Genomic DNA, 22,465 nt, shown 5'->3' on the forward strand with positions numbered 1-22,465 from the left:
GGAGCTGACAAAGCAAGAGAAAAAGCTGTTGCAAATCTCAGAGTTGCAGTAATAACAGGACATAGAAATGGTTATTTGGGGAGGCCAGTTTGAGGATGGAGAAGAGCCTTAGTTTGGTCTTGAAGCACCACAGGACCTCTTCCAGGTCTACTGCATATAAAATAGCTCACTTCACCTTTTTGATCCTGACGTCCAATTTTGTCTTTGATTCCTTGTGGAAGCTCTCCTTCCAAGCCTGCCTCTTTTACAATCGATGCATCGCCCAGTACGTAACTATACAAAAGTCGCGAAACACCAGTTTTAATAGTCAGGGATTAAATCAATCAACCAAATCAATGTCACTTCCTATATTACCTCTTCATGTCTGTGTCAGGCTTAGGCGGGAAGCAGTAGAGCAACCCCTGCAGCAGTTCGACTGCTACTTTTCTATTTCGTGCAATTAGGACCGCGTTTGGGCCTGCATCAAATGTGTAAGCAATCTGTACAGGAAAATGAGATTACGATTAGTTAGAAACTAGAAACCCCTTTTGAAATTAGATGCTAGCTTTTGAGCAATGGAGTAAGCAAGCATACATACCTCTGGTGTACTGGCAGAACGGTTCCACTTTTCAACTAAGCTTATTATCCTGGCATTATCAGTTAGTGAATTGCAATCAAACCCACGACATTGATAGCTGAAAGCAGAAAATGACTGCAAAAGAAACCAAAGAAGAGAAAGAGATACCTGTGGGAGGTGTCATTCATGTAGAATATGGGTGGAGATGTATCCATACAAACAGCATGAAACTGATTACTGTCTGCACACGTCAATTTTGTAAAAGATGTAAAATCTCGATTCTTTATAGCTTCTTCCATTTGCACAATCCGTTCTGGGACAACTTCCTACGGAGAAATTAAAGTAGAGCATGAAGTTGAGGGAAATATTTTCATTTTTGAAGATAAGCAAGCACAACCAAAAACATTCATATATTTTGTTTAGCAACCCAGCATATGTTATTGTAAGTGATACAGACTGTAGTCGAAACATCAAAAAGGGAACATACCTTTGCTCTATGCTGTAAGAGCAAACTTGTCTCAACACTCTCACGCATTCCCGAGGTGCTGCTTGTTTCCTTCTCTCGTGAACTAACCTGCATGTAAGACAAGCTAATATGAGTTGAAAAACGAGACACAAGAAAAAAAACAACAGAATTATCAGAGTTCAGATCATATTATTCAAGCAAAACAGCAGAAATATACTTATTCGTATAGCTCATCTTCCTTCATATACTTAGAGAAGAGAGTGTAACAAAAAGTTAATTAGAGAGCCACATAATATAGAAGATGAAGAATAGGATCGGTATTGAGCATGAATCTAAAAAAGCAGTAAGAATACTTAAGATCCATACCACAGCAATAATGATAACAAGATCATCCCAATGCTTATCATCTACCAGTTGAACTGCAACACTGTCACTTCCATCTTCTTTGTTTCCCATGTTCCACTTGACAAATCCCCCAAATAAACTACGGCAAGCACTTCCTGAACCTTGCCTACATGGAGAAATGACATTATAACCATAAATACTGGTACCACTTAATCTCTAGAGTATCGTCTAACTACACATAATTCAAATTAAAAGCACATAGCAACATGGAAACTTATAAAATTACACTGTCACTGTGAGAAAAAGGATAATAGTAACTCGTACATTTAACAAGGTGATCAGTAAGGGTGAAAATGCGAGTCAGGTAACGTAAGTCATACCTTGCTATAGCAGAAAGTTGACTTGGATCTTCATTTACATTCATCAACTTGGCAAGAGCAAAAACTGTACCCAAAAGCAACTGTTATATACTACTACATTGAGCAGTTTCCAAAAGAAATATCAACTTAGGGAATCTAGAAAATCATTCATAACTGGGGGAAAGAGCCAGGATCAATCTCATTGAAGTTGAGCAATTCTAAGCTAAATTATGCAGAAAAAGATAAAGATCTAGAAGGAAGATATGGGACAAAGAGAAGAAAGCCATGTAACCATTTGGTTGTTGCATCAAATTATATTGTGGCTCTCTCCGGTATCCCCTTGTTATTCTTCTATTCATGTGTTACAACTTACATTATAAAAAGAGGGAGAGATTGTGTATCATCCAGAGAATCTATGCTAAACAAAATCAACCGGAGTGTGTCTTAAAGTTCATACATTTACATGAATGTAGCTGTCTTTTCCTACATTAACGCGTTCTTAGAAACATAACACCATCTGAGAGAGAGAGAGAAAGCACAGTACCTAAGCAAGCGAAACCAGCAGCGGAAGAAGCTAAGCCAGCAGCAGTAGGGAAGTTGTTATGAGAAGCAATATGAAGATGAAGTTTCTCCCAATCTTTCTTCTCTATCTTGATACCCTTTTCTTTGTCTTCAACATCATCACCACGACTTCTAATTTCCCTCAAGCAATTCTGATACCTACTTCCAGAAAGCGATATTTCCTATACTACCATGTAACCACAAAACTCTTCTAAGTCATCACAAAGATACACTATGTAATCCCAAGTCTACTTCCATACGAATCTCTAAAAGCTTAAGAGACGATTTTAAAAGATGACACAGAGCAAAGTACCTTGCCGTTGAGCCACATTCGATCCCGATCAAAGGAGGGACTAACAGCGACGGTGGTGAGAGTACAAAGGTGATCAGGATCAAGCGTGACGCTAATGCTATCGTTAATAGGAAGAATCCGAACCTCATCTCTCTTTCCCCAATACTTAATCACGGCGATATTCGTCGGCGTCTGTGCCGTCACCATCATCACCCATTTCTCCTCCGCCATACGCGCACAGGCACAGCTCAAGCTTTTCAGAGAGATCTGTCTGTGAGAGCTTGCAGAAGAGAGATTCAAATAGAAGAAGAAAAAAAAATGAAATGAGAGTGACGGAGAGTTCGAAAGAGAAAGAAGAAGCTCAAATCAGGTGGGAGAGAGAGAGAGATGAATCAATTAAAATAATAATAATTAATTAATAATACGCTAAAGGATCTGATTGGTACGATTCGGTTGCGTTTGCGTCCAAAACGCAATCACATGCTTAAAACGATTCGTGTTTTTTTTTTAATACTAGAATTTATGCAAAAATATCAAAATAGATCCCCATATTTTGCAAATTCTTACGTATTACACTTGTACTTCTTTATTAACCAATATAACCTCCAAATTGTTACTGGAAGGCTAATGAAGGTTTGTTCAGGGTATATTTTGACAAAGTCAACTCAAGTTCAAGTTTTGTTAACTTTATACGAACATATAATCTAACTAAGACTGAATGTTAAAGTCGTATAAGTTGAAGCACATTAGTGAATCTCTGCTTCTTAAGAGGAATAAAGTGAGAGAGAGAGACCATAGTGATTTGATAATTAAAGTTACAATTGTGAAACAGCAAAGTCGAAGTCTCGTTTCTTTTATGAGAGCCAGACAGTTTGAAATCACAGATAGAATGACAGGTAGCCAAACATAATCAAATGGCATCCATTTGCAGCGGTTTTTTTTTTGTTTGTTTGGGTGCAAATCAGGCAAAGGCAGGCTTGTTGGTCCCATTAATACCAGGGCCAACGCTCCTTGTTGCCTTCACATACGAAAGGTATTCGCTGTAATGCATGCTGAATAATGTACTCTGGTAACGAGTTAGATGGATTCGCCTACGCAATGCTTCTGTTATTACACCGTTGTATCCTGCTTTACGCACCAGCGAATCTATTGCCTCTAGCTTTGTCCAGCCTGCAAAAAAAAAAAAGAGAGTAATTGTTGTATCAACAACGCAATATAGCTTCAAGTACTTGCATTATTCTATCAAAATGGTACCTTCATGAGCTGGAACCTCAGGCAAATATGTACCACTTCGCTTTGTATTAGTCTCAGGTTCAGTAAACTCAATGATTATACCGTGCTTTCCCACCTTCAGAGTCAAATCACCAAAATATCACCATATACAAGAAGAATTGGACAAACCACATACAAGAAGAATTCGACAAACTAAATCTACTTGCTGCTTCCAAATTAAAAGTGTCATTGAATGTAAACATAGCAGAGCAGTTTCACTGAGTGGAAAGTAATATGAGATGAAGGAAATCAGAAGGTTTACTGTGCTATGCACTCCTTATTGGCAACTATATGCTTAATATACACAACTTTTCAAAGACATGTTGATACTCTTCACAAGATTGACATATCGTAAAAGAAGAGTGACGAGAATACCTCCCAATCAAGGTAATCTTCTGCATCCTCATAATCAGTCAGGACAGACACTGTACATTGCAGGAATGGCAATTCTTTGGCCTGTATAGGTGGGAACCTGCGGTCTCTCAAGGCACTGCAATATTATATAAAACAATTAATGTCTTTTCAGTATAAGAAAGAAAGATACCACAAGCATTTACAACCAACAACATGAAACAAAAAGGCAGATCTGCTACAGGAATTTCACCTACATATACGTGCTTCATTTGTGGTTTCGAATGCAAAATTTACAGAACAAAGTTACTCAGTTGCTTTACAGGAAGTTGGAGCCTGATTTGCTCTAACTGTATTTCAATTGCAGTTCAAGCTCACCATATGCACAATATTTCGAAGAAAGATAGAACAAGTGAAGATAAATTAATCAGGCTGCACCAGAATTATGTTGCAACGAAAAAGATATATTACACGCCAAACTCAGATACTACAAAAAACAGCTGAAAACCTGATACTTGATACGAAATCATCTAGGCCGTGATGATAATAGGGAAAATACCATATTCGTCTATGTTTGGTTAACTATACAAAGAACTACTAGTATGCAAACATAGTACATGTGTTCACTTTATGTTTATCCATCTGTAGTCTATCTTAAACCACTGGTGTCCCCTCTAAGCAACAAGCAACACAAAGTACATTATATGTTTATAACAAAAGCAAAATGGGGAAAAAGAGAAGCAAAACAGACAGGAAAAGAAAATTCAACAAAGTTGTCAGTAGATAATATCTAAGACTTAAGAAGACATAAACATAGCAACGTTGAGAAAAGGGAAGATCTTTTAAACAGATGTAAAATAGGAGAAACGAAGAAAAGAATCATAGAGGGAGAGAGGTAAGTTACCTTGTCAAGGCATAATCCTTGAAGCCACTGATCAAACGGCGTGCTTCCAGTGTACCAATACATCCACGCAATCGAGGCTCCCCACCATTCACTATTTTCTTCCAGGTAACAAACAATGGACTACAGACAAAAATCAGCAAGAATGGATTATGCGTTTCAGAATATAAATTAATTTCAACACATTAGACAAAAAAAAAAACAGTTAGTTTCTAGCATCACTCAGATAACGCATGTGATGTTTACTCACTATAGTCTCTGAATATTAAATAAACATTGTGATTGTGAAATTAATATCCTCATCACAGTTTCACAGACTCTTAAGTGATGTTTCACAAGGATCAAGCCAGACGATTCTACAGTCTAATCAAGATTTCCATAGAAGAAGTCGTTTGACATGAGAACTCTCTATCCAATTTTCAGACAAAGAGAAGCAAACTTTGAGAAAGATTAAAACTTTGCATGGCAGAACACCAATTAAAAAAACGTACTGATTGGCCTCTTCAAAGGCAGGTGGTGGAGTCTCTTCGTTGTTGTAGTGAGAGACCAAAGTGTCGAAACAGTAAACAGCCATTTCTCTGTTCGCCGACACCATCGTTCCTTCTTTGAAGAGAGAGAACCTGAAACATCCAAAATCGTGTTATGTTACTTACCAGAAACTGACTGAGTAATTCAAGTTCGCATGGAAGGTATTAAAGAAAAAAAACTGATTTTTTTTCCCGCAAATTCATGTAAATCCCCAAAGATACCAAATTTAAAACACTACCCAGAGAGTCAAATATCAAAATTCTAATACCAAATCACACAAAAATTGAAAAAAAAAAAGCGATCAAAATCGGGTATAGAGATGAAATTGATCTAGAAAATTAAAAAGCAATGGAATCTAAAAAGGGCATTGGATCGATCTGTGAGAAGAATAGTAGAAACCAATAGGGAATCCAAATTGTGAGCATCCCCAAAAGAAGAAGAGAGCGGAGAAACCTGAGAAAAGCGCTACGGAGAGAGAAGCGAAATTTGCTCCAAGTGTGTTTAGTTGTTTACGTTTCCTTTTAATAAGAAGAAGACGAGCTTTTTTGGTTGTTGTTGTTGTGTCTTTGTCTCAATCAAGGACTTGACTAATTTGAGCTTACGGCTGGGCTGGACGACCTCTTGCTAGTTTTTTTCCTTTTTCTTGTAATATATATTCGTCGCCCTAGCTTGATTTATAAAACTTATTTCTTCAATTCTATTATTTATATATATATATATATATGTGTAAATTTAACAAAACAATACTGTATAAGCTAATTTTATACAAGTGATACAACAAATGTTGTGGGTTGTTTGAGTATATATAGACTAGGTACTAATCTGCGATTCCGCGAAAAATCGCGGGCTGAACTTTCTTTTATGAAAATTTATAATAATTTATTTTGTTATTATCTATATATACAATAAATATGATCAATAAATTAGGTTTACATGACATTAAGAGACATAATAAACATACAATCACCAGAATAGTGAATATATAATTTCTAATCAAGAAATTAGGTTTACATGACATTGAGATACATATGAAACATACATACAATCACCAATAGAGATAATCAATTTTTCTAATCAAGAAAATATTTAAATGACATTGACAAACATATGAAATAGATATTCATCAAAGCAGAGAATAAATCTAAAATAATCTTGTTGTCATAGATAAAAAAAAATAGTTGAAATATCTATTAAATAAAAAATATTGAATTATCATTTTCTCGAGGGACTTGTAAAGATGTTGAAAAAAACATTACTTGAGATGTTGTCATTCCATTTGCTCCATATCGGGTAGTTGGTTTAATTGGTTTTGTGTGGTTCACATCCTTTTCAATAAATAAAAGTTGTATTTTTTTTTATCAACCAAAATTCAAAAAACTTGCTAATATAAGATGATCGGCTTATTCAATCGTCATTTGATCCTGTATAATTTAAAAACTGAACTCATCTAATTGTTAATTTTTAAAAAGTCTATGTATGCTATGAAATGATCATATGAGTGTTTATAAAACAAACACAAATTACTCAACTAAATTAACACAATTTTATTTATAAAAAAAAACATTAAACACATTGTATATACATACAAACTACATTCATACACAAAATGATCAATCTCCTTTCAAGCTTCAATGGGTTAAATATATAACAAAATATAATGTCTGAACAAATATACAATGTGTTTGATATATCAATGGATCATTAGTTGGTTATAAAATTAATACCGTCTGAACAAAAGCTTTCAGATATTTGTATTAGACAAATAAAAGGGTTCAAATATTATTTCAAGAATGTCATACACACACCTCTATATTAAAAATATCATGAACACAAAATGTACTTCAAAAATATTATGCACTTTTTTTTTTGGATATCAAAAGAACACCATAATAATGGTACAATGAATAAACTGCTAAACCAAATCCCATAACCCAATACGGTTCATGGAATCCAGACATTCAGTTTTGCATAAATGCAAATCCAAACATAAGTATCGCTGAACAAAAGCTTTCAAAATGCCAATCACATGAGGATATTTTTGAGAAAATGGAGAGAATGGAGAGAATGGATAGAATGGAGAGAATGGTTGAAGATATTTGTGTAGTTGTTTATTCTATTTGGTTTTCTAAATTTTTTTTTTTAGCCAAATACAGACCAGCTTGGTCCTCGTATGTCTTATGGTAAGTTCATAGATTACGAGTTCATAGTCACCGCCCAAGCCATTCTGGAAAGATCAATTCCGTTGATGTTAGATGGGTTCAGACTTGGGCAAAGGAAGATTGTGTATTCACTTTTCAAGAGAAAAAAAGAAGCCAATGGGAATAAAATCCTTGTGACCCATCTTGCATCTTATGTGTCAGATCATGCCTGTCATTATCACTCTGAGAAGAGTATTTATGAAACCATCATCAGGATGACTCAAAATTTTGTTGGCAGCAGCAACAATTTGAACCTTCTTCAACCTATGGGTCATTTTGGCTCAAGATCTACAGTATGTATTAGCAACTTTTTCATACTTTTCTCATTTATCTATGCTCTATTCCTTGTTTAATCATCTATGCTCTATTCTATGTGATACTAGGGTGGTAATGACGTTGATGCAAGATATATCCACACATTGCCTTCTTCGATAATAAGATTACTCTTTCCCAAAGATGATGATAACATTCTTTAATACAAGGATGTTTTCGGGCAAAAGAGATAACCACGACGGTGAGTTATTCTCAGGTCTCAATAAAGTATATATATTTTCTAATTTTTTTTTTGAAAGACTACAAACTTATATTTTATGTTGTACGGTTTTGCAATTTTCTACCAAAATATATAATTAGGTTTACATGACATTAAGAGACATAAAAAACATACAATCACCAAAATAGTGAATATATAATTTCTAATCAAGAAATTAGGTTTACATGACATTGAGATACATATGAAACATACATACAACCGCCAATAGAGAGAATCAATTTTTCTAATCAAGAAAATATTTAAATGACATTGACAAACATATGAAATAGATATTCATCAAAGCAGGGAATAAATTTAAAATAATCTTGTTGTCATAGATTAAAAAAAAAATAGTTGAAATATCTATTAAATAAAAAATATTGAATTATCATTTTCTCGAGGAACTTGTAAAGATGTTGAAAAAAACATTACTTGAGATGTTGTCATTCCATTTGCTCCATATCGGGTAGTTGGTTTAATTGGTTTTGTGTATGTAGATAGATCGCTACTTTGGTTCACATCCTTCCAATAAACCAAACTTTTATTTTTTTTTTTATCAACCAAAATTCACAAAACTTGCTAATATAAGATGATCATGGCTTATTCAATCGTCATTTGATCCTGTATAATTTAAAAACTGAACTCATCTAATTGTTAATTTTTAAAAAGTCTATGTATGCTATGAAATGATCATATGAGTGTTTATAAAACAAACACAAATAACTCAACTAAATTAACACAATGTTTTTTCAAAAAAAAAAAACATTAAACACATTGTATATACATACAAACTACTCATACACAAAATGATCAATCTCCTTTCAAGCTTCAATTGGTTAAATATTCAACAAAATATAATGTCTGAACAGATATACAATGTGTTTGATATATCAATGGATCATTAGTTGGTTATAAAATTAAAACATTAATACCATCTGAACAAAAACTTTCAAATATTTGTATTAGACAAATAAAAGGGTTCAGATATTATTTCAAAAACTTCATGCACACACCTCTATATTAAAAATATCATGAACACAAAATGTACTTTAAAATGTACAACCAAAAGGAACGACAACGAATATTGCTCTAATTTCAAAACGGACCATCTCAACACGCGTCATTCTCTAGATCAATTGAAGAAATTTCACAGAGATTGATTGAGTGTTTACGAAGGGTTTTTGATCTATTGAAATCAAAATACAAAATCCTAACGTTCGGATCCAGGCACTACAACCTGATACAAATTTTGTTAAAACAAGCTTAAATGTAATTCAATTTGTCAAACTTTTACAAATGTATATATGACCATAAAACTCGAAATTAATTATTCAAACAACAAAAAAAAACAAACCAAAATAGAAAAGAATATTGAATAAATAAAAATTAAAAAAACCAAAGGGTTTTGATGTATCTAAGTTTAGTCAACTTTGTAAAAGGTATTATTAATATTGTGCACCACACATATATATATATATATATATATATATATATATATAATCATCTATCATAACAACGGTTGAACAAGGATGGTGAAAAATAAATATTTGAAGTAAATCTCCTAAAATAATCTTGTTGTCATGGATCAAAGAAAAACAAATAGTTGACATATCAATTAAATAAAAAATGTTGAATTATCATTTTCTCGAAGCACTTGTAAAGATGTTGAAAAAAACATTACTCGAGATGTTGTCATTCCATTTGCTCCATATTGAGTAGTTTGTTTAATTGGTTTTGTGTATGTAGATAGATCGCTACTTTGGTTCACATCCTTCCAATAAACCACAGTTATGTTTTTTATCAACCAAAATTCACAAAACTTGCTAATATAAGCTGATCATTGCTTATTCAATCGTCGTTTGATCCTATGTAACTTAAAAACTGAACCCATCTAATTGTTTATTTTTAAAAATTCTATTGTATGGTATGAAATGATCATATGAGTGTTTATAAAATAAACACAAATTACTCAACTAATTAACACAATGTTATAAAAAAAACATTAAACACATTGTATATAATGTACATACAAACTACATTCATACACAAAATGATCAATCTCCTTTCAAGTTTCAATGGGTTAAATATATAACAAAATATAAAGTCTAGTTGGGGTTTTCCTATCTTATTTTGCAAAAAGTTAGAGAAAAAAATTATGAATTTAGCCGTAAAAATTCCTAACTTATTTCCCTAAATTAATTATTAAGTTTTTCAATAAGAAATACTTTTTTTAACGTTACAACAAAATAATTCTTATGAAATTAACAACAACAAAAAAACCATAATAACAAGTTTGAAATTAGCAAAAAGAAAAAAATTAGGACTTTTTTTCGAGTGCACAAAATTCAAGAGGGATACTAAAATTCTAATTTAGCGCCAAAATCATTGTTTCCAAAATCGACATTTGCTCTCTCTCTCTCTCTCTCTCTCTCTCTCTCTCTCTCTCTCTCTCTCTCACTCGCCCTTGAAACCAAATCTCTCGGGATCTTCACGCGATAAGCCTCGAGGCACCTTCTAGGGTTTCTGAGCAACTTCAATTTCGCTCTTCTCGGCGCCGGCGGTGGAAACAAAAAAAATGTCTCCGTCTTCAGCCACCACTTGCACTTCCCTTCTCCAAGAATTGCAGGTTCTCAGATTCTTTTCTCTTTGTAGCTTCTTCATTTTCTCCAGATTTTGTTTCGAAATTTCGATTGGGATCGTCTCTATCTCCTTTGATTATGAGTTTCCGACGGTTCATTGGCTCGTTTCCGTAACGCAATTTGAAAATCGAATTTGGTGATTTTATAGGGTTTATGCTCTTCTCGTCACTGTCCTGTTAGATTCGGTTCCAGGCCAAATTTGTCAATTCTCGCTTCAATGTTCTTCTTCTTTGTCGTTGAATTGCCGAATTATGCCTCCGCGGTTACATTTGCTTACAGTTTTTAGGTTAACCTGTGAAAGAAGAACTAATTTTATCTTGGGTTGGTTTTAGTATAATGCATTTCTTAGTTACTCTCGTTTATTTCACTAATAGGAGCACTAATCGGAATTAGAATTAAGATACCATACCACTAATGATGAATGGTGAGGATGTCTATTTGTGTGGCAGTTGAGCATGTATGTTTCCTTTGTTTCTTACTTAAACCCTACTTGAGCAGGAATATTTTATATGTTTAACACTGTTTTTATTGTGGTGTAGATAATATGGGATGAGATTGGTGAAAGCTACAATGACAGGGATAAGATGCTGCTTGAACTTGAGCAGGAATGTCTGGATATATACAACAAAAAGGTTGAGAAAACTCGCAAGTACAGAGCTGAGTTGCAGCGTTCATTAGCTCAAGCTGAAGCTGAGATTGCCAGCCTCATGTCTGCACTTGGTGAAAAAGTTTCGTTTCCAAGGGTATGGTACTCTTAGCATCACTCTATCTTTTTGTTTCATAGAGAACATATACGATTGTCTTATATATGTTTATTAATTTTTGTTTGAGAAGAAAGAAGGCTCTCTGAAGGAGCAGATATCCACTGTCAAGCCTGTATTGGAAGATCTAGTGATGAAAAAGGATCTGCGAAGGAAAGAACTCTCTGAGACACTGACTCAAATAGCAGAGATCTCTTCTAACATAGCGGGAAATGATTACCCTGTTACTTCTGGTCCAGAAATTGATGAAAGTGACTTGACACAAAGAAAGTTGGATGAACTTAGAGCACATCTGCAGGATCTTCGTAATGAAAAGGTGTTTTTACATTTATATCTACACGTATTTGTTTGCAAATGTTTCTGGTTAATGTGCTTATCATCTTTATTTCAATTTCAGGCTGTTCGACTGCAGAAAGTAAACTCTTACATCAGTGCTGTCCATGAGCTGTCAGAGATTATGTCGTTTGATTTCTCGAAGGCACTGAGTAGTGTTCATAGTAGCTTGACCGAGTTATCAAAGACTCATTCGAAAAGCATTAGCAATGATACTCTTGCTAGGTTAGCAGAACTTGTAAAGTCTCTGAAGGAGGAGAAACATGAGAGGTTGATCAAGGTAATAAAAAAGAATTCTAAACAAATGTATAAGAAATGCAATTTTTATTGGTGGGCTCTTATTTAACCTTGCACCAGCTTTCACGGAAATGAATTCAGGAACCCCATGAAAGCAAACCACAGCTAGTAGGGATTGATACCTTAAAATTATTATTTGTTTCAGCTACAAGGTTTGGGGAGAAGCATGCAAGAGCTGTGGAACCTAATGGAAACACCTATGGATGAGAGGAGAAGATTTGACCATTGCAGTGACTTACTTTCTGGTCTAGCTGATGATGCCTTGAAAAAGGGATGTCTCGGTCTGGACATTATCCGGGAGGTATTGGATCTTGTTTTTATTTTGGTTAGCTAGCATTATCATCTACCCGTATATGTCTAATCTTTTGGCTATAGGCCAAAGATGAAGTTAAAAGACTAAACACCCTGAAGTCCAGCAAAATGAAGGAATTGGTGTTTAAGAGGCAGTGTGAACTAGAAGAGATCTGCATAGGGAATCATATGGACATCAATAGTGATGCTGCAAGAAAGAATCTTTTTAACCGCATTGAATCTGGTACGATACACATTCTGCTTGAGTAGATCGATTAATCAATTTAGTACTTCAGTTTGGCAGTGTTATCTTGTCCTTTTCCTTGCCTTTCAAACGTATAGTGCTTGCACACCTTAGTAAGAGCATTATGAAAAATATATGGAAAAAATAAATAAATGGAAGTCTGAAGCTCAAGCATAAATAATTCATACTTTGCTCTTATCTTCTCTTTCGTATGCTTTCCTATAAATGGTAGCCTTTCTTCCTTTCCTTATTGACTAATGACTATACCAAATAAGATATCTTATCCAATGTTGCTAGCCGTTGCTCCCCTCTTCGACTATCTGTAGTTTTGCATCTCTATTTCATATGTCATGTGTCAAGTTTGCCCCAATGTTTTTCTCCTAGATTTGTAACGAAGATGCGTCATGAGACACCTTTGCAGAGCTTAGTTTACTGAGTACGACTGACATGGTTTCACATATTGTTAAGTTACTGATGCGTCTAAAATATGATTCAAAAGATACCTTCCATCAGGTGTGCAGTGACAATTTTTTTCTGCGCAGGTGATGGTGATCTGTATGATATCTTGGCAAGCATAGATGGTGAGATCGAGAAGGCAAAAGCGGAAGCTTTAAGCAGAAAGGAAATTTTGGACAAAGTTGATAAGTGGAGGCACTCAAAAGAGGAAGAAAAATGGCTTGATGACTATGAAAAGGTGAATATCTCAATCTAAATGAAAGTTGTCTTTTCTGATTATAGGTCAGGAAAAGATTGATTGTTACCAATTAACCTGATAAAAATACCGATTAACCACAGTACTGTATATATATTAGTGAGAAGTACTTTATCTCCCAAGAGTGTCTATGTTGTTCTTATGACTTTAATGTTAGAATCTTTTTGTATGAACTTCCTAAGACTAGCTTTTTATATGTCTTCTTGATTATCTCTTTAAATTGTTTGCCTTATCAGGATGAAAATCGCTTCAGTGCTGTAAGAGGAGCGCACAAAAACTTAAAACGAGCAGAGAAAGCAAGGAGCCTTATCAGCAAAATTCCTGGTGAGTCTTCTTTACTTATTTACTTGGTTAATGCAAGTCAGTCTGGAAACTATACTTGGTAACTGAGAGTCCTTTAGATTATAGGCCAAGATTTTTATTTCTCTCTAATCTCATACCTAGTATTTAGCAGTTCAACAAGGATTTTTGGGTTTTTTTTTTGGCGTTCATAGTTGTTCGAACGTACACTGTAATTTAAGCATTGGTTCCAGCCAAAACCCGACAACTCATTGTTAGTTGTTGAGAATATATGGTGTATTTCCTTGCACTTCTTTCTTATGGTAAATAAAACGTGAACTAGTAGCAGTGCCTGATTCAAATCAAGTGAAGTCTTTTGAGACTTTTTGTGATGCCTACGCTTAAGAAGCTAGTTGATGTTCATACGTAATCTGTTGTATAACTGGTCAGTCTTAAAGATGACATTAATCCTCTTGTTTTTCCTTTCTAAGCGATGATTGATGTTCTGATCACGAAAGTGAAGTCCTGGGAAAAAGAAAGAGGAGTCCCCTTCTTATGTGATAAGGTAACCAACCATATGTTTACTTAGTTCTCTTCAAAGATCAGCTTACATGATTACTGCCTCTTTAATTCCAGCACCCGTTGTTACAAACACTGGAAGAAGACATTGCTATGCGTGCTCAAAGAGAAGAGGAAAAGCGTCAATGCCGAGTATGTGTCTTCAAAAACATGGATTTGTAGACACTCACTGTTCACTATGTTACTGAGCTAACAGAACAAAGGTATTTGTTCATTTTTTTGCATAACAGGAACAGAAACGACTACAAGGTCAGCTTGCTACAGAAAAAGAAGCAAAGTATGGTTCAAAGTCTGCAAAAAAGAAGCCACTGGGACAGAGTCTTAACACAGACAATGTGACTAAAACTCCAATTGGTCGAAGGATTGGGAGTACACCTGGACGTTCTGCTATTTCTGGAGGCAAAGATTGTAGAGGCAATTCCGTGATACCGTTGAACTATGTTGCTCTTCAGAAAGAAGATTGATGACAGAATACTCAAAAGGGGGAGGGGTTTAGGGTATAGATAAGCTACATTACATGTTAGTGAGCGCTGAGACTTCTAATGTGTTTCTTTTTGGGATTCTGCTTCCATTGCTAATGAAGTTTTACAGATATTGGTAGCTATGAATATATAAAGTTGATCATTTCACTCGCAAGTTATTGATCTTCAGACCAAATTTACAAGAGGCTTTGCTTCAGGAATTGATATACTGTACCAAGTGAACAACTGACTTGCTATTTGCAGCTTTAACACCAAACAAAATTTGGTTTCTTTCAGGAAAGGTTTTATAGTTTGGCACTAAATAGAAAGAGAATCTAACAAATTGTTTTGCTAAAATACAAATCATAGCTAGCTTCTGTCAGAATGCGTAAGCTGACAACTAATAATAGGCTCTCACTACATTCCTTCTTCAGCGGAAAGGTTCTTTAAGGAGTGTTTTGGCCTTTTCGGTGGAGGGTTGAAGCATTTCACATCTCCCCACACTCAGTAATTAAAACCGCAAGCTTAGGCCGGTTATTGGGTCCGATAGCCACGTTCTCAATCTTCCGCATCACCAATAAACCATCCCCAAGAACTCTCTGTACATCAAAAGAAGAATTTGCAATGAGTTAAAAACAACACTACTACAGATTATACGCACAATAGTTCATGACTTGATGGCTCTTCCTCAACTATATATGGCATTCAAGTCTTTTTTTTCATGTCTGACCACAAAGGGAGAACTAAGAATTTGATGGAAGAAAATTAAAAAGCTTAATGTGTATGTGAAGAGAGGACATACCCCAAAGACAACATGCTTATTGTCAAGCCAGTCGCATTTTGCACAGGTAATGAAGAACTGCAATTGTCAAAAGCAAAGGTAATTAGCAAGATGTTATGCCCAACTAATGTATCTTACTTTTTTTTAAATCGTCCCAAGATTTCTATAATAGTTTAGCATTATAGTCAAAACAGAAAGCATCCAGAGCTCAAAGCTAGCATTATCCACATATTTCTTTCAACTTGCCTCATATCACAAACAAATAAGGCTATTATAATGAGACTGAAATTACCTGGCACCCATTTGTGTTCGGTCCACTGTTTGCCTACAACAAAAGAATGAGAGCCATAATATTAGCAACCAAAGTCGTGAGTAACAACATCAAATTCAAAGTTTTGATCTCATGAATAACGAAAAGCTCGAGGTGAACTGATTCATTATATCAACCCCATTGAAAGAAGGTATAAACAAATTAATAGCTCAGATTCATAAAGCTAATTGCTTACCATGGAGAGCAGTCCTGGGCCAGTATGTTTGGCAGTAAAATTTTCATCATCGAACTTGTGGCCATAAATTGACACACATCCACTACCATCATTCTGCAGAGTTTTGAACATCTATGTATTAGGTATCCAGTAACGAACCAAGAACATAAACAAGAGAGATAAAAGACAGTGCCAGCAGCTGAGAACCAACATAAAGTAATCAAAGAAGTGAGGACTTATAAGAAGTAAAAGGATACTACTAACCTTAAGAAAATCACCACTTTGAATCATAAAATCCTTGATGACCCTGTGAAACTGACACTCTTTGTAACCAAGAGGCTTTCCAGCCTTTCTGCAATTTTGCACCACAATAGCCAAGACAAACAAGGGTTAGATTAAGTAACTCAAAACCATTATTAACTGCGCTTTAAGCTAAAGCAAAGGTTCAAGAACTATGCATCAACAAATACAAAATCTAGTCTAAAGCAACAAGTTCTAAAACCTCATCAATCTCTAAATCTTTAAATTCGTAAAATTCGTAAAATTCAACCTCAAAAGATGCAAGAACGAAGAAACTATATGCGTACCTGTGTTCACCAGTACAGAACTGCCTGAAGTTCTCAGCGGCTCTAGGAGCAATATCGGCGAAAAGCTCCATCTTGATACGACCGGCGGGGATGCCACCAATAGAGACATCGAAGAAGACGACTGGGTTTTTAGGGTTCTGTGGTCTTACATGCCACTCAACGTTTCCACCACCGCTTGAAGGAGCTGCTGTTGTAGTTGGTGCAGCTACGATTCCTCCTCCCGAATTCATTATCTCTCTACCTCAAAAACTCTTTTTATGATTTGATTTCTCTCAGCTCCGGCGAAACAAACCTATCAGCTCCTCCTCCTCCTACTTGTCGTCTCTGTCTCTCTGCTGCTTTTATTATTATTATGATCGATTCTTTTATTATTATTATGCTTTCAGGCTTTATTATTACTTGGGCTTTTATTTTGTGTTACATTTAAATTGAAACAATGCTTACAAAATTATTGTTAAAAAGAGTAATTTGCAAAATTAACAAAAGAAAAATTATGGAAATTAGACAAAAGTATAGTAACCCATTACAGTATTTGGTGACAATGGTTCAAGTATGTATGATCAATACATGAATAATAAGGTATTTGAGAGCTCCCATGGTCATAAGTCGGTTCTCAAAGAATTATTCAACAGTAATCAACTAAGAGGACTTCAGAGGCTGCTCATGTCTGTGTGGTCTCCATAAGCCAAACTCTTTAATCCTTTTAAGACTTTTGAGAAGTCCCCTTGTTGTTATCAAGTTCTTCCAACACAGCCAACAGTTTAGGATCCGCATAGTTCTCGATGAGAAAAGCAGGTTTCGCTTGTACAAGGATGCTTGCTGGATTACCTGTAGTGAGTCCGATAACAGGCATTCCAGCTGCAACTCCAGCTTTTATCCCAGAGATGGAGTCTTCGAACACTAGCGTGTGGTCCTTTGAGACGTTAAGGATTTCAAGAGCCTTTAAGTAAGGTCCAGGGTGTGGTTTTGGATATTCACATTCAGAGCCAAGTATCACTGCTTGAAAGAAATCAGTCAGACCGAGTTTTGATATCATTAGCTCTGCGTTTTCTTTAGGAGCGTTTGTAACCGCAGCTCGTTTCAATCCACGGTCTTCGATCCATTTGGTCAGCTTTATAAGCCCATCTAGTGGCTTAATCTTTTCTGAAACAAGTCTAAAAATCAATAAGAAAAGAACAAAGTTACTACAAAATCAACTCAAACCTTTGATGAAACAAGTTTAAAAAAAAAAAGGCTTACTTGCGGTAAAGAGCTTCTTTTTCATCACAGAATTGTATCCCTCTAGGAACATCATCAGGGAACAGAAGTTGAGCAATTTCAGAATTGTGTTTTCCAGCAATGTTAGCAACAAAGAACTTCTCGTCGATTGGGACACCATTGTTGAAACCAATCTGTTAATGATAGAAAGAATCCAATATTGATTGATCACAACACAAGATGAGTTGATATTAAACCTTTGAAGATATGATGATGCTGATATGAAAAGAAAAGAAAAGAGTAAGGAACCTCTTGAAGCAGTTCTTGAAAGGCAATAAGGTGAATGGGATCTGAATCACAAAGTGTTCCATCAACATCAAACAGAATGGCTTCTAATGGAGCAAGATGTGACAGAGAAGGTTTGCTGTTTTCCCACAACAAAATCAAAAAAAGTTGAGATGAGATTTCATCAAAGCCATAATCGAAGCCAATTAGAAAAACACTTGATAGCTACAAGTTCCATTGATCTTGGAGACACAAACACTAACACTAAATCGCAGTTTTCTAGACAAAACTAACAAGTATCGTAGGAAACATAGCGAAAGATGAAAATGGAAAGCTTATAAAAACAGATTCGTGCATATAAAAAGAGATTATAAGTATCGTTGATGAATGATGATCAGAGAAGAAAGCTTACCTCTCAGTAGGATTAAGATCAGAGGAGCCATTCATTGTGTTGTGATGATGAGATCCAATGAAAAAAAAATCGGATCTGTGATTGTTAAACAAAACGAGAAGACAAAACAAATGGTGTTGGAGAGATTCGTCAACAAAACAAAACAAGAAGCGAAGAAGAAGAGGACAGAACCAAAAAGGTATCAGAATGGTGTCAGTGGAGAAGATTCGGGGACTCTTCTTCGCCCACGTGTCATCCTTTAAATTACCGATACATTAAACCGGAATTCATTAACATTAAACCGGAGTTTATTGACAGAATTCATTAACATTCATACCGGTTTAGAGATTAAATTCGATTGGAATCTGTCATTTAGAGTCACATAAGTTTATGAGTTTCGTTTCAGATTCATGCAACATGGAGCTTTGATCGTGGATTAATCACTTGTTATCGCACTCATCAAATATGAAATCAAAGAAACAAAACAGAGGGCACAATAATAATTACTTCCCTAATCAGACCAAATTTTCAAGTCAGCAATTACAAAAGCTCTTTTTATTATCAAATTGAACCAAATGGTATAGAAAACGCAAATTTTGGGATTAAAAACATTAAACCATAATAAAAACATTGAACCGGAATTTGTTGATATTAAACCGGAATTCATTAACATTCAACCGGTTTATTAGATTACATTCCTTTGGAATCTGTAATTAGAGTCACATAAGTTAATTAGTTTCGTTTCAGATTCATGCAACATTTAAGATGCAGATTTATGGAACTTTAGCCGCGGGTTAAGCACTTGTTCTCGCACTCTTAAATGAAAGCAAAGAAAGAAAACAGAGCACACAATAATTACTTCACTAAACAGACCAAATTTTCATGTCAGCAATGACAAAAGCTCTTTTATTATCAAATCGAACCAAATGGTATAGAGAAACGCAAATTTTGGAATTAGAAACATAAAACCATAATGAAAGGGAAATCGAATGTTCAATCAAGTTTTTTTGGTAATGGTTTCTCAAAAAAAACGGAATCAATCGGATTTGGAGAGGAGTGTGATCAAGAAATCTCTGTAGTTCCCTTTAATCTTGTCTTGAATAATTTGTGCCAAAGTCACACCATAAAGCTTATTGTACTCTTCTTTGATCTCCTTCATCTCATCACTATGATCCGCTCTTGTAACTAGCACTCTTGTCAACCATTTCTTTGTAGTCTTGTCTGCCTCTTTGTTCAGAGACGCATCCAAAATCTAAAAAATAGAAATGACAACAAATGTACATTTATAAACCAAAGAGAAGTTAACTCTTGTGTCTTGAAACAATAGGAATGAAAATATGGTTTTTTACCTTGCTGAAATACACAGCCGGTTTGAGCAAACAAAGCAATGCTTCATTTAGGAGCGAAGAATGAGATACACCCTAATGATCATCATGCACCACAAGATTTCATTAGAAAATTATTAATTGGGATGTATATAAATAATATAAGAAGTGAGTTGTTATATTTATGTTACCCTAACAAGATCAGAGCCTTTAATATCGTTAAAGTGTTTGTAGACATGTTGGAGATGGGGTTTGCTTCTTGTGGTCAAAATCCTAACAACCTCATCCTTTTCTACGACTTCTTCTCCGGGAGATGCCACAGCTTCGGCCAAAGTCTTAGCCTCTGATTTGGCGGAATCTTCCTTCACCTTGTTCCCTTCGTATCTATAAGCACTCACAAGCCCTACAAGCAACTGCACCAAAAGCAAAGACAAGTCAGTGAGAAGAATGTTAATCAGATATTCCCACAATATTGGAAATGTGAAGGAACCAAACATGTAATACTAACCTTGCGATTAGGGCCGTGGACGTGAGAGGCAATGTCTTCTTCCATTGACTGGTCGAAGAGAGAGTGGTAAGCTTTACGTGCACCAAGGAGATCCTCAGAGGAACGCGTGCATGCGACCTCCACGATGAGGTTGTACGCTTCTTCTCCTTTCTTTAAAGCTTTCTTCACCAACCTTGCGTCTCTCTCCCATGGATGCATCGCCCACATCACCACCGCGTTCTACACATAACACATCACACACCAAATTGTCACAAATATTGTATATTGGAAGTGGAGATGATTCACGTGAGTTCCCTGGACGATCATTGTCAATTAGTATTGATATAAAACGCGAGTTTTATCTAAGGTTTTTAAGATGTAAATCCAAAAATCGTTTCCATCAAATCATAGTCGTCTAAAAATCGTTTCCATCAAATCATAGTCGTCTAAATACTTTGTTGCCAAAAAAAAAAAAACATAGTCGTCTAACTTTTTTCAAAAAATGTTTGCGAGTATGTTATTAATATTGCATACTACTAGAAAACCAATCAATATAAAATAAGAAAAATAACCAGCTGTCTTAATTATTTTGGCTAAATAAATTCTATAGTAATAATTACTTTAAGCAAATTCAGATTTGTTTTACTCTTTTTTTACATGGTTGGATTTTTACTTTTATTAGGTAAAAAAATTAAAAAACAATTGATTTGTTATTCAGTTTGATTCCAAAAAGAAAAATAAAAGGTTTATTATTAGGTAAAAAAAATTAGGAAATGTGAAGGGAAATTAATTAAGCTGGAAAAGAAAAAGGAAGATCATCGAAGGAGAAAGAACTGACATTGAAGCGAGAGAACTCAAGCTTGAGATGTCTGACGAAGTGATCATGACATTTCTCAAAAGCTCTTTCTTCATCTTCCACAAAGAAACTTTTGCTTGCTTTCCTAAATAGTTTTCGATGATCCTTGTGCGATTTCCCCAGTGTGCTAATCAAAGCGTTCTCATCAACTCCCATCCCTAGATTCCCTATTATACGTAACGTACATTTATATATATATAGATGTTTCTTAATCTCAAAATCTAAAATCATTATCCCAAAATCCACTAAATTAGTTTATTAGAATTACCTGAGAATGCTTCAGTGAGGCTTTCGAGGTCGAGAGGAAGAGCCATTTTTCTCTTGCAGTTTTAGTTTTTTTCTTCTTTTTGTTGGTTTTGGTTTATGTGGAAATCTGTGGAAGAGGGATAACACGTTTTATATGATGATTAAGGGTAATGTTGTGGTTTAAGGAGGGAGACAAGGGTTTTTTCGGTATTTTAAAATCTGATTAAAGACAAATGCTAGCTAGCTACGGGTTTTTGTTGTAACAAGGAGTAGTAACTCCTTCGAAATTTAATTACGTAAGTTAACAACTGTTTAGAAGAAATTACACTTTTCTTTAACTTAATTGAAGTTTGTATTAACTGGAAATTTATTAAGTTTGACCATTATATGAATTGTACTTAAGTTTTATAATACAAAACGGGGGGTTCTTGAAAAAATATAAGATTTCTTTTACAGTTTTCAAACATGTACTAGGACAATTGCAACAAAATTTGGGTTTGTTTCGTAAAAGATTATTAGTCTATTCTTTTTTATTTTTTTCTAAGAAAAAAGGAAGAAACTGAAAAATATATTTAGACAAAAATATTAGTACGTTTTTAGAATAAGGGTTATAGAAGTATTTCTCAAAATTAAAAGGAAAGAGCATTTTTTAATACAGGACATAGATAAAGCAAAACCAAATTGACACAAGTGTTCGTTTAGGATATATACGATCATGTGTAAGATTACGATCCATGTGGATCTTTGAATTAGAATAGCTTACATCTAATCAAGCGTCAACTAATTTGTAAATCCCACTAAATCTTTAAAGAATAAACATATCAATAAAATAGATTAGTCCGACGTTTTTACTGCTAAACACACACAT

At 34.8% G+C, this 22,465-nt stretch overlaps 6 protein-coding genes across 7 annotated transcripts; 1 reads left to right on the forward strand and 5 right to left on the reverse strand.

The window, feature by feature from the left end:
* Positions 1–5: 5 nt before the first annotated feature.
* Positions 6–2,988, reverse strand: LOC104785607 (diphosphomevalonate decarboxylase MVD1, peroxisomal). Its single transcript, XM_010510865.3, has 9 exons — positions 2,601–2,988; positions 2,271–2,469; positions 1,748–1,811; positions 1,389–1,533; positions 1,044–1,130; positions 725–882; positions 578–626; positions 355–479; positions 6–273 (listed from the first exon to the last, which is right to left on the reverse strand). Exons 1-9 carry the CDS (start codon positions 2,808–2,810, stop codon positions 72–74), a joined length of 1,239 nt encoding a protein of 412 aa, XP_010509167.1. The 5' UTR covers positions 2,811–2,988; the 3' UTR covers positions 6–71.
* A 370-nt stretch (positions 2,989–3,358) lies between these two features.
* Positions 3,359–6,302, reverse strand: LOC104785608 (uncharacterized protein At2g38710). 2 transcript variants are annotated; one of them, XM_087513154.1, is made up of 6 exons: positions 6,085–6,302; positions 5,595–5,723; positions 5,107–5,226; positions 4,227–4,341; positions 3,834–3,927; positions 3,359–3,749 (listed from the first exon to the last, which is right to left on the reverse strand). In XM_087513154.1, exons 2-6 carry the CDS (start codon positions 5,696–5,698, stop codon positions 3,541–3,543), a joined length of 642 nt encoding a protein of 213 aa, XP_087369280.1. In that variant the 5' UTR covers positions 5,699–5,723; positions 6,085–6,302; the 3' UTR covers positions 3,359–3,540. The 2 variants fall into 2 exon arrangements, with proteins under 2 accessions (XP_087369280.1, XP_087369279.1); XM_087513153.1 differs by having other exon boundaries at positions 6,031–6,168.
* A 4,431-nt stretch (positions 6,303–10,733) lies between these two features.
* Positions 10,734–15,132, forward strand: LOC104785610 (65-kDa microtubule-associated protein 5). The gene is made up of 11 exons (XM_010510868.3): positions 10,734–10,987; positions 11,540–11,743; positions 11,835–12,077; positions 12,159–12,374; positions 12,537–12,692; positions 12,767–12,926; positions 13,469–13,620; positions 13,875–13,962; positions 14,409–14,482; positions 14,554–14,628; positions 14,727–15,132. Exons 1-11 carry the CDS (start codon positions 10,937–10,939, stop codon positions 14,958–14,960), a joined length of 1,653 nt encoding a protein of 550 aa, XP_010509170.2. The 5' UTR covers positions 10,734–10,936; the 3' UTR covers positions 14,961–15,132.
* Positions 15,133–15,196: 64 nt separating this feature from the next.
* Positions 15,197–17,207, reverse strand: LOC104785609 (peptidyl-prolyl cis-trans isomerase CYP22). The gene is made up of 6 exons (XM_010510867.2): positions 16,811–17,207; positions 16,488–16,575; positions 16,245–16,337; positions 16,031–16,063; positions 15,760–15,816; positions 15,197–15,556 (listed from the first exon to the last, which is right to left on the reverse strand). The coding sequence occupies exons 1-6, from the start codon at positions 17,038–17,040 to the stop codon at positions 15,446–15,448; spliced, it is 612 nt and encodes a 203-aa protein (XP_010509169.1). The 5' UTR covers positions 17,041–17,207; the 3' UTR covers positions 15,197–15,445.
* Positions 17,208–17,286: 79 nt separating this feature from the next.
* LOC104785612 (haloacid dehalogenase-like hydrolase domain-containing protein Sgpp) lies at positions 17,287–18,912 on the reverse strand. The gene is made up of 4 exons (XM_010510869.3): positions 18,705–18,912; positions 18,317–18,431; positions 18,050–18,201; positions 17,287–17,964 (listed from the first exon to the last, which is right to left on the reverse strand). Exons 1-4 carry the CDS (start codon positions 18,737–18,739, stop codon positions 17,514–17,516), a joined length of 753 nt encoding a protein of 250 aa, XP_010509171.2. The 5' UTR covers positions 18,740–18,912; the 3' UTR covers positions 17,287–17,513.
* Positions 18,913–19,560: 648 nt separating this feature from the next.
* Positions 19,561–21,841, reverse strand: LOC104785613 (annexin D4). Its single transcript, XM_010510870.3, has 6 exons — positions 21,620–21,841; positions 21,334–21,518; positions 20,517–20,735; positions 20,200–20,421; positions 20,033–20,104; positions 19,561–19,935 (listed from the first exon to the last, which is right to left on the reverse strand). Exons 1-6 carry the CDS (start codon positions 21,663–21,665, stop codon positions 19,720–19,722), a joined length of 960 nt encoding a protein of 319 aa, XP_010509172.2. The 5' UTR covers positions 21,666–21,841; the 3' UTR covers positions 19,561–19,719.
* Positions 21,842–22,465: the final 624 nt, after the last annotated feature.

The sequence above is a fragment of the Camelina sativa genome, chromosome 5 (assembly GCF_030686135.1).
Source record: "Camelina sativa cultivar CO46 ecotype springtype chromosome 5, ASM3068613v1".
Lineage (NCBI taxonomy): Eukaryota > Viridiplantae > Streptophyta > Magnoliopsida > Brassicales > Brassicaceae > Camelina > Camelina sativa.

What these genes read in the sequence shown, in the direction of transcription:
- LOC104785607 (XM_010510865.3), bottom strand. Translation starts at nt 2,810, where the DNA reads ATGGCGGAGGAGAAATGGGTGATGATGGTGACGGCACAGACGCCGACG. An exon ending in CAACTTTCTGCTATAGCAAG is followed by an intron (nt 1,534 to 1,747) that starts GTATGACTTACG and finishes TTCTCCATGTAG; the next exon opens with GCAAGGTTCAGGAAGTGCTT. An exon ending in TCTTACAGCATAGAGCAAAG is followed by an intron (nt 883 to 1,043) that starts GTATGTTCCCTT and finishes ATTTCTCCGTAG; the next exon opens with GAAGTTGTCCCAGAACGGAT.
- LOC104785608 (XM_087513153.1), bottom strand. Translation starts at nt 6,056, where the DNA reads ATGCTCACAATTTGGATTCCCTATTG. An exon ending in GCCTTTGAAGAGGCCAATCA is followed by an intron (nt 5,227 to 5,594) that starts GTACGTTTTTTT and finishes TTTTGTCTGTAG; the next exon opens with TCCATTGTTTGTTACCTGGA. An exon ending in TGAGGTTCCAGCTCATGAAG is followed by an intron (nt 3,750 to 3,833) that starts GTACCATTTTGA and finishes TTTTTTTTGCAG; the next exon opens with GCTGGACAAAGCTAGAGGCA.
- LOC104785610 (XM_010510868.3), top strand. Translation starts at nt 10,937, where the DNA reads ATGTCTCCGTCTTCAGCCACCACTTGCACTTCCCTTCTCCAAGAATTG. An exon ending in CCTTATCAGCAAAATTCCTG is followed by an intron (nt 13,963 to 14,408) that starts GTGAGTCTTCTT and finishes TTCCTTTCTAAG; the next exon opens with CGATGATTGATGTTCTGATC. An exon ending in AGGAAAAGCGTCAATGCCGA is followed by an intron (nt 14,629 to 14,726) that starts GTATGTGTCTTC and finishes TTTGCATAACAG; the next exon opens with GAACAGAAACGACTACAAGG.
- LOC104785609 (XM_010510867.2), bottom strand. Translation starts at nt 17,040, where the DNA reads ATGAATTCGGGAGGAGGAATCGTAGCTGCACCAACTACAACAGCAGCT. An exon ending in GCCCAGGACTGCTCTCCATG is followed by an intron (nt 16,064 to 16,244) that starts GTAAGCAATTAG and finishes CTTTTGTTGTAG; the next exon opens with GCAAACAGTGGACCGAACAC. An exon ending in CGAACACAAATGGGTGCCAG is followed by an intron (nt 15,817 to 16,030) that starts GTAATTTCAGTC and finishes TGACAATTGCAG; the next exon opens with TTCTTCATTACCTGTGCAAA.
- LOC104785612 (XM_010510869.3), bottom strand. Translation starts at nt 18,739, where the DNA reads ATGAATGGCTCCTCTGATCTTAATCCTACTGAGAG. An exon ending in TTCAAGAACTGCTTCAAGAG is followed by an intron (nt 18,202 to 18,316) that starts GTTCCTTACTCT and finishes TATCATTAACAG; the next exon opens with ATTGGTTTCAACAATGGTGT. An exon ending in AAAGAAGCTCTTTACCGCAA is followed by an intron (nt 17,965 to 18,049) that starts GTAAGCCTTTTT and finishes ATTGATTTTTAG; the next exon opens with ACTTGTTTCAGAAAAGATTA.
- LOC104785613 (XM_010510870.3), bottom strand. Translation starts at nt 21,665, where the DNA reads ATGGCTCTTCCTCTCGACCTCGAAAGCCTCACTGAAGCATTCTCAG. An exon ending in TTGAGTTCTCTCGCTTCAAT is followed by an intron (nt 20,736 to 21,333) that starts GTCAGTTCTTTC and finishes TGTTATGTGTAG; the next exon opens with AACGCGGTGGTGATGTGGGC. An exon ending in CGGCTGTGTATTTCAGCAAG is followed by an intron (nt 19,936 to 20,032) that starts GTAAAAAACCAT and finishes TCTATTTTTTAG; the next exon opens with ATTTTGGATGCGTCTCTGAA.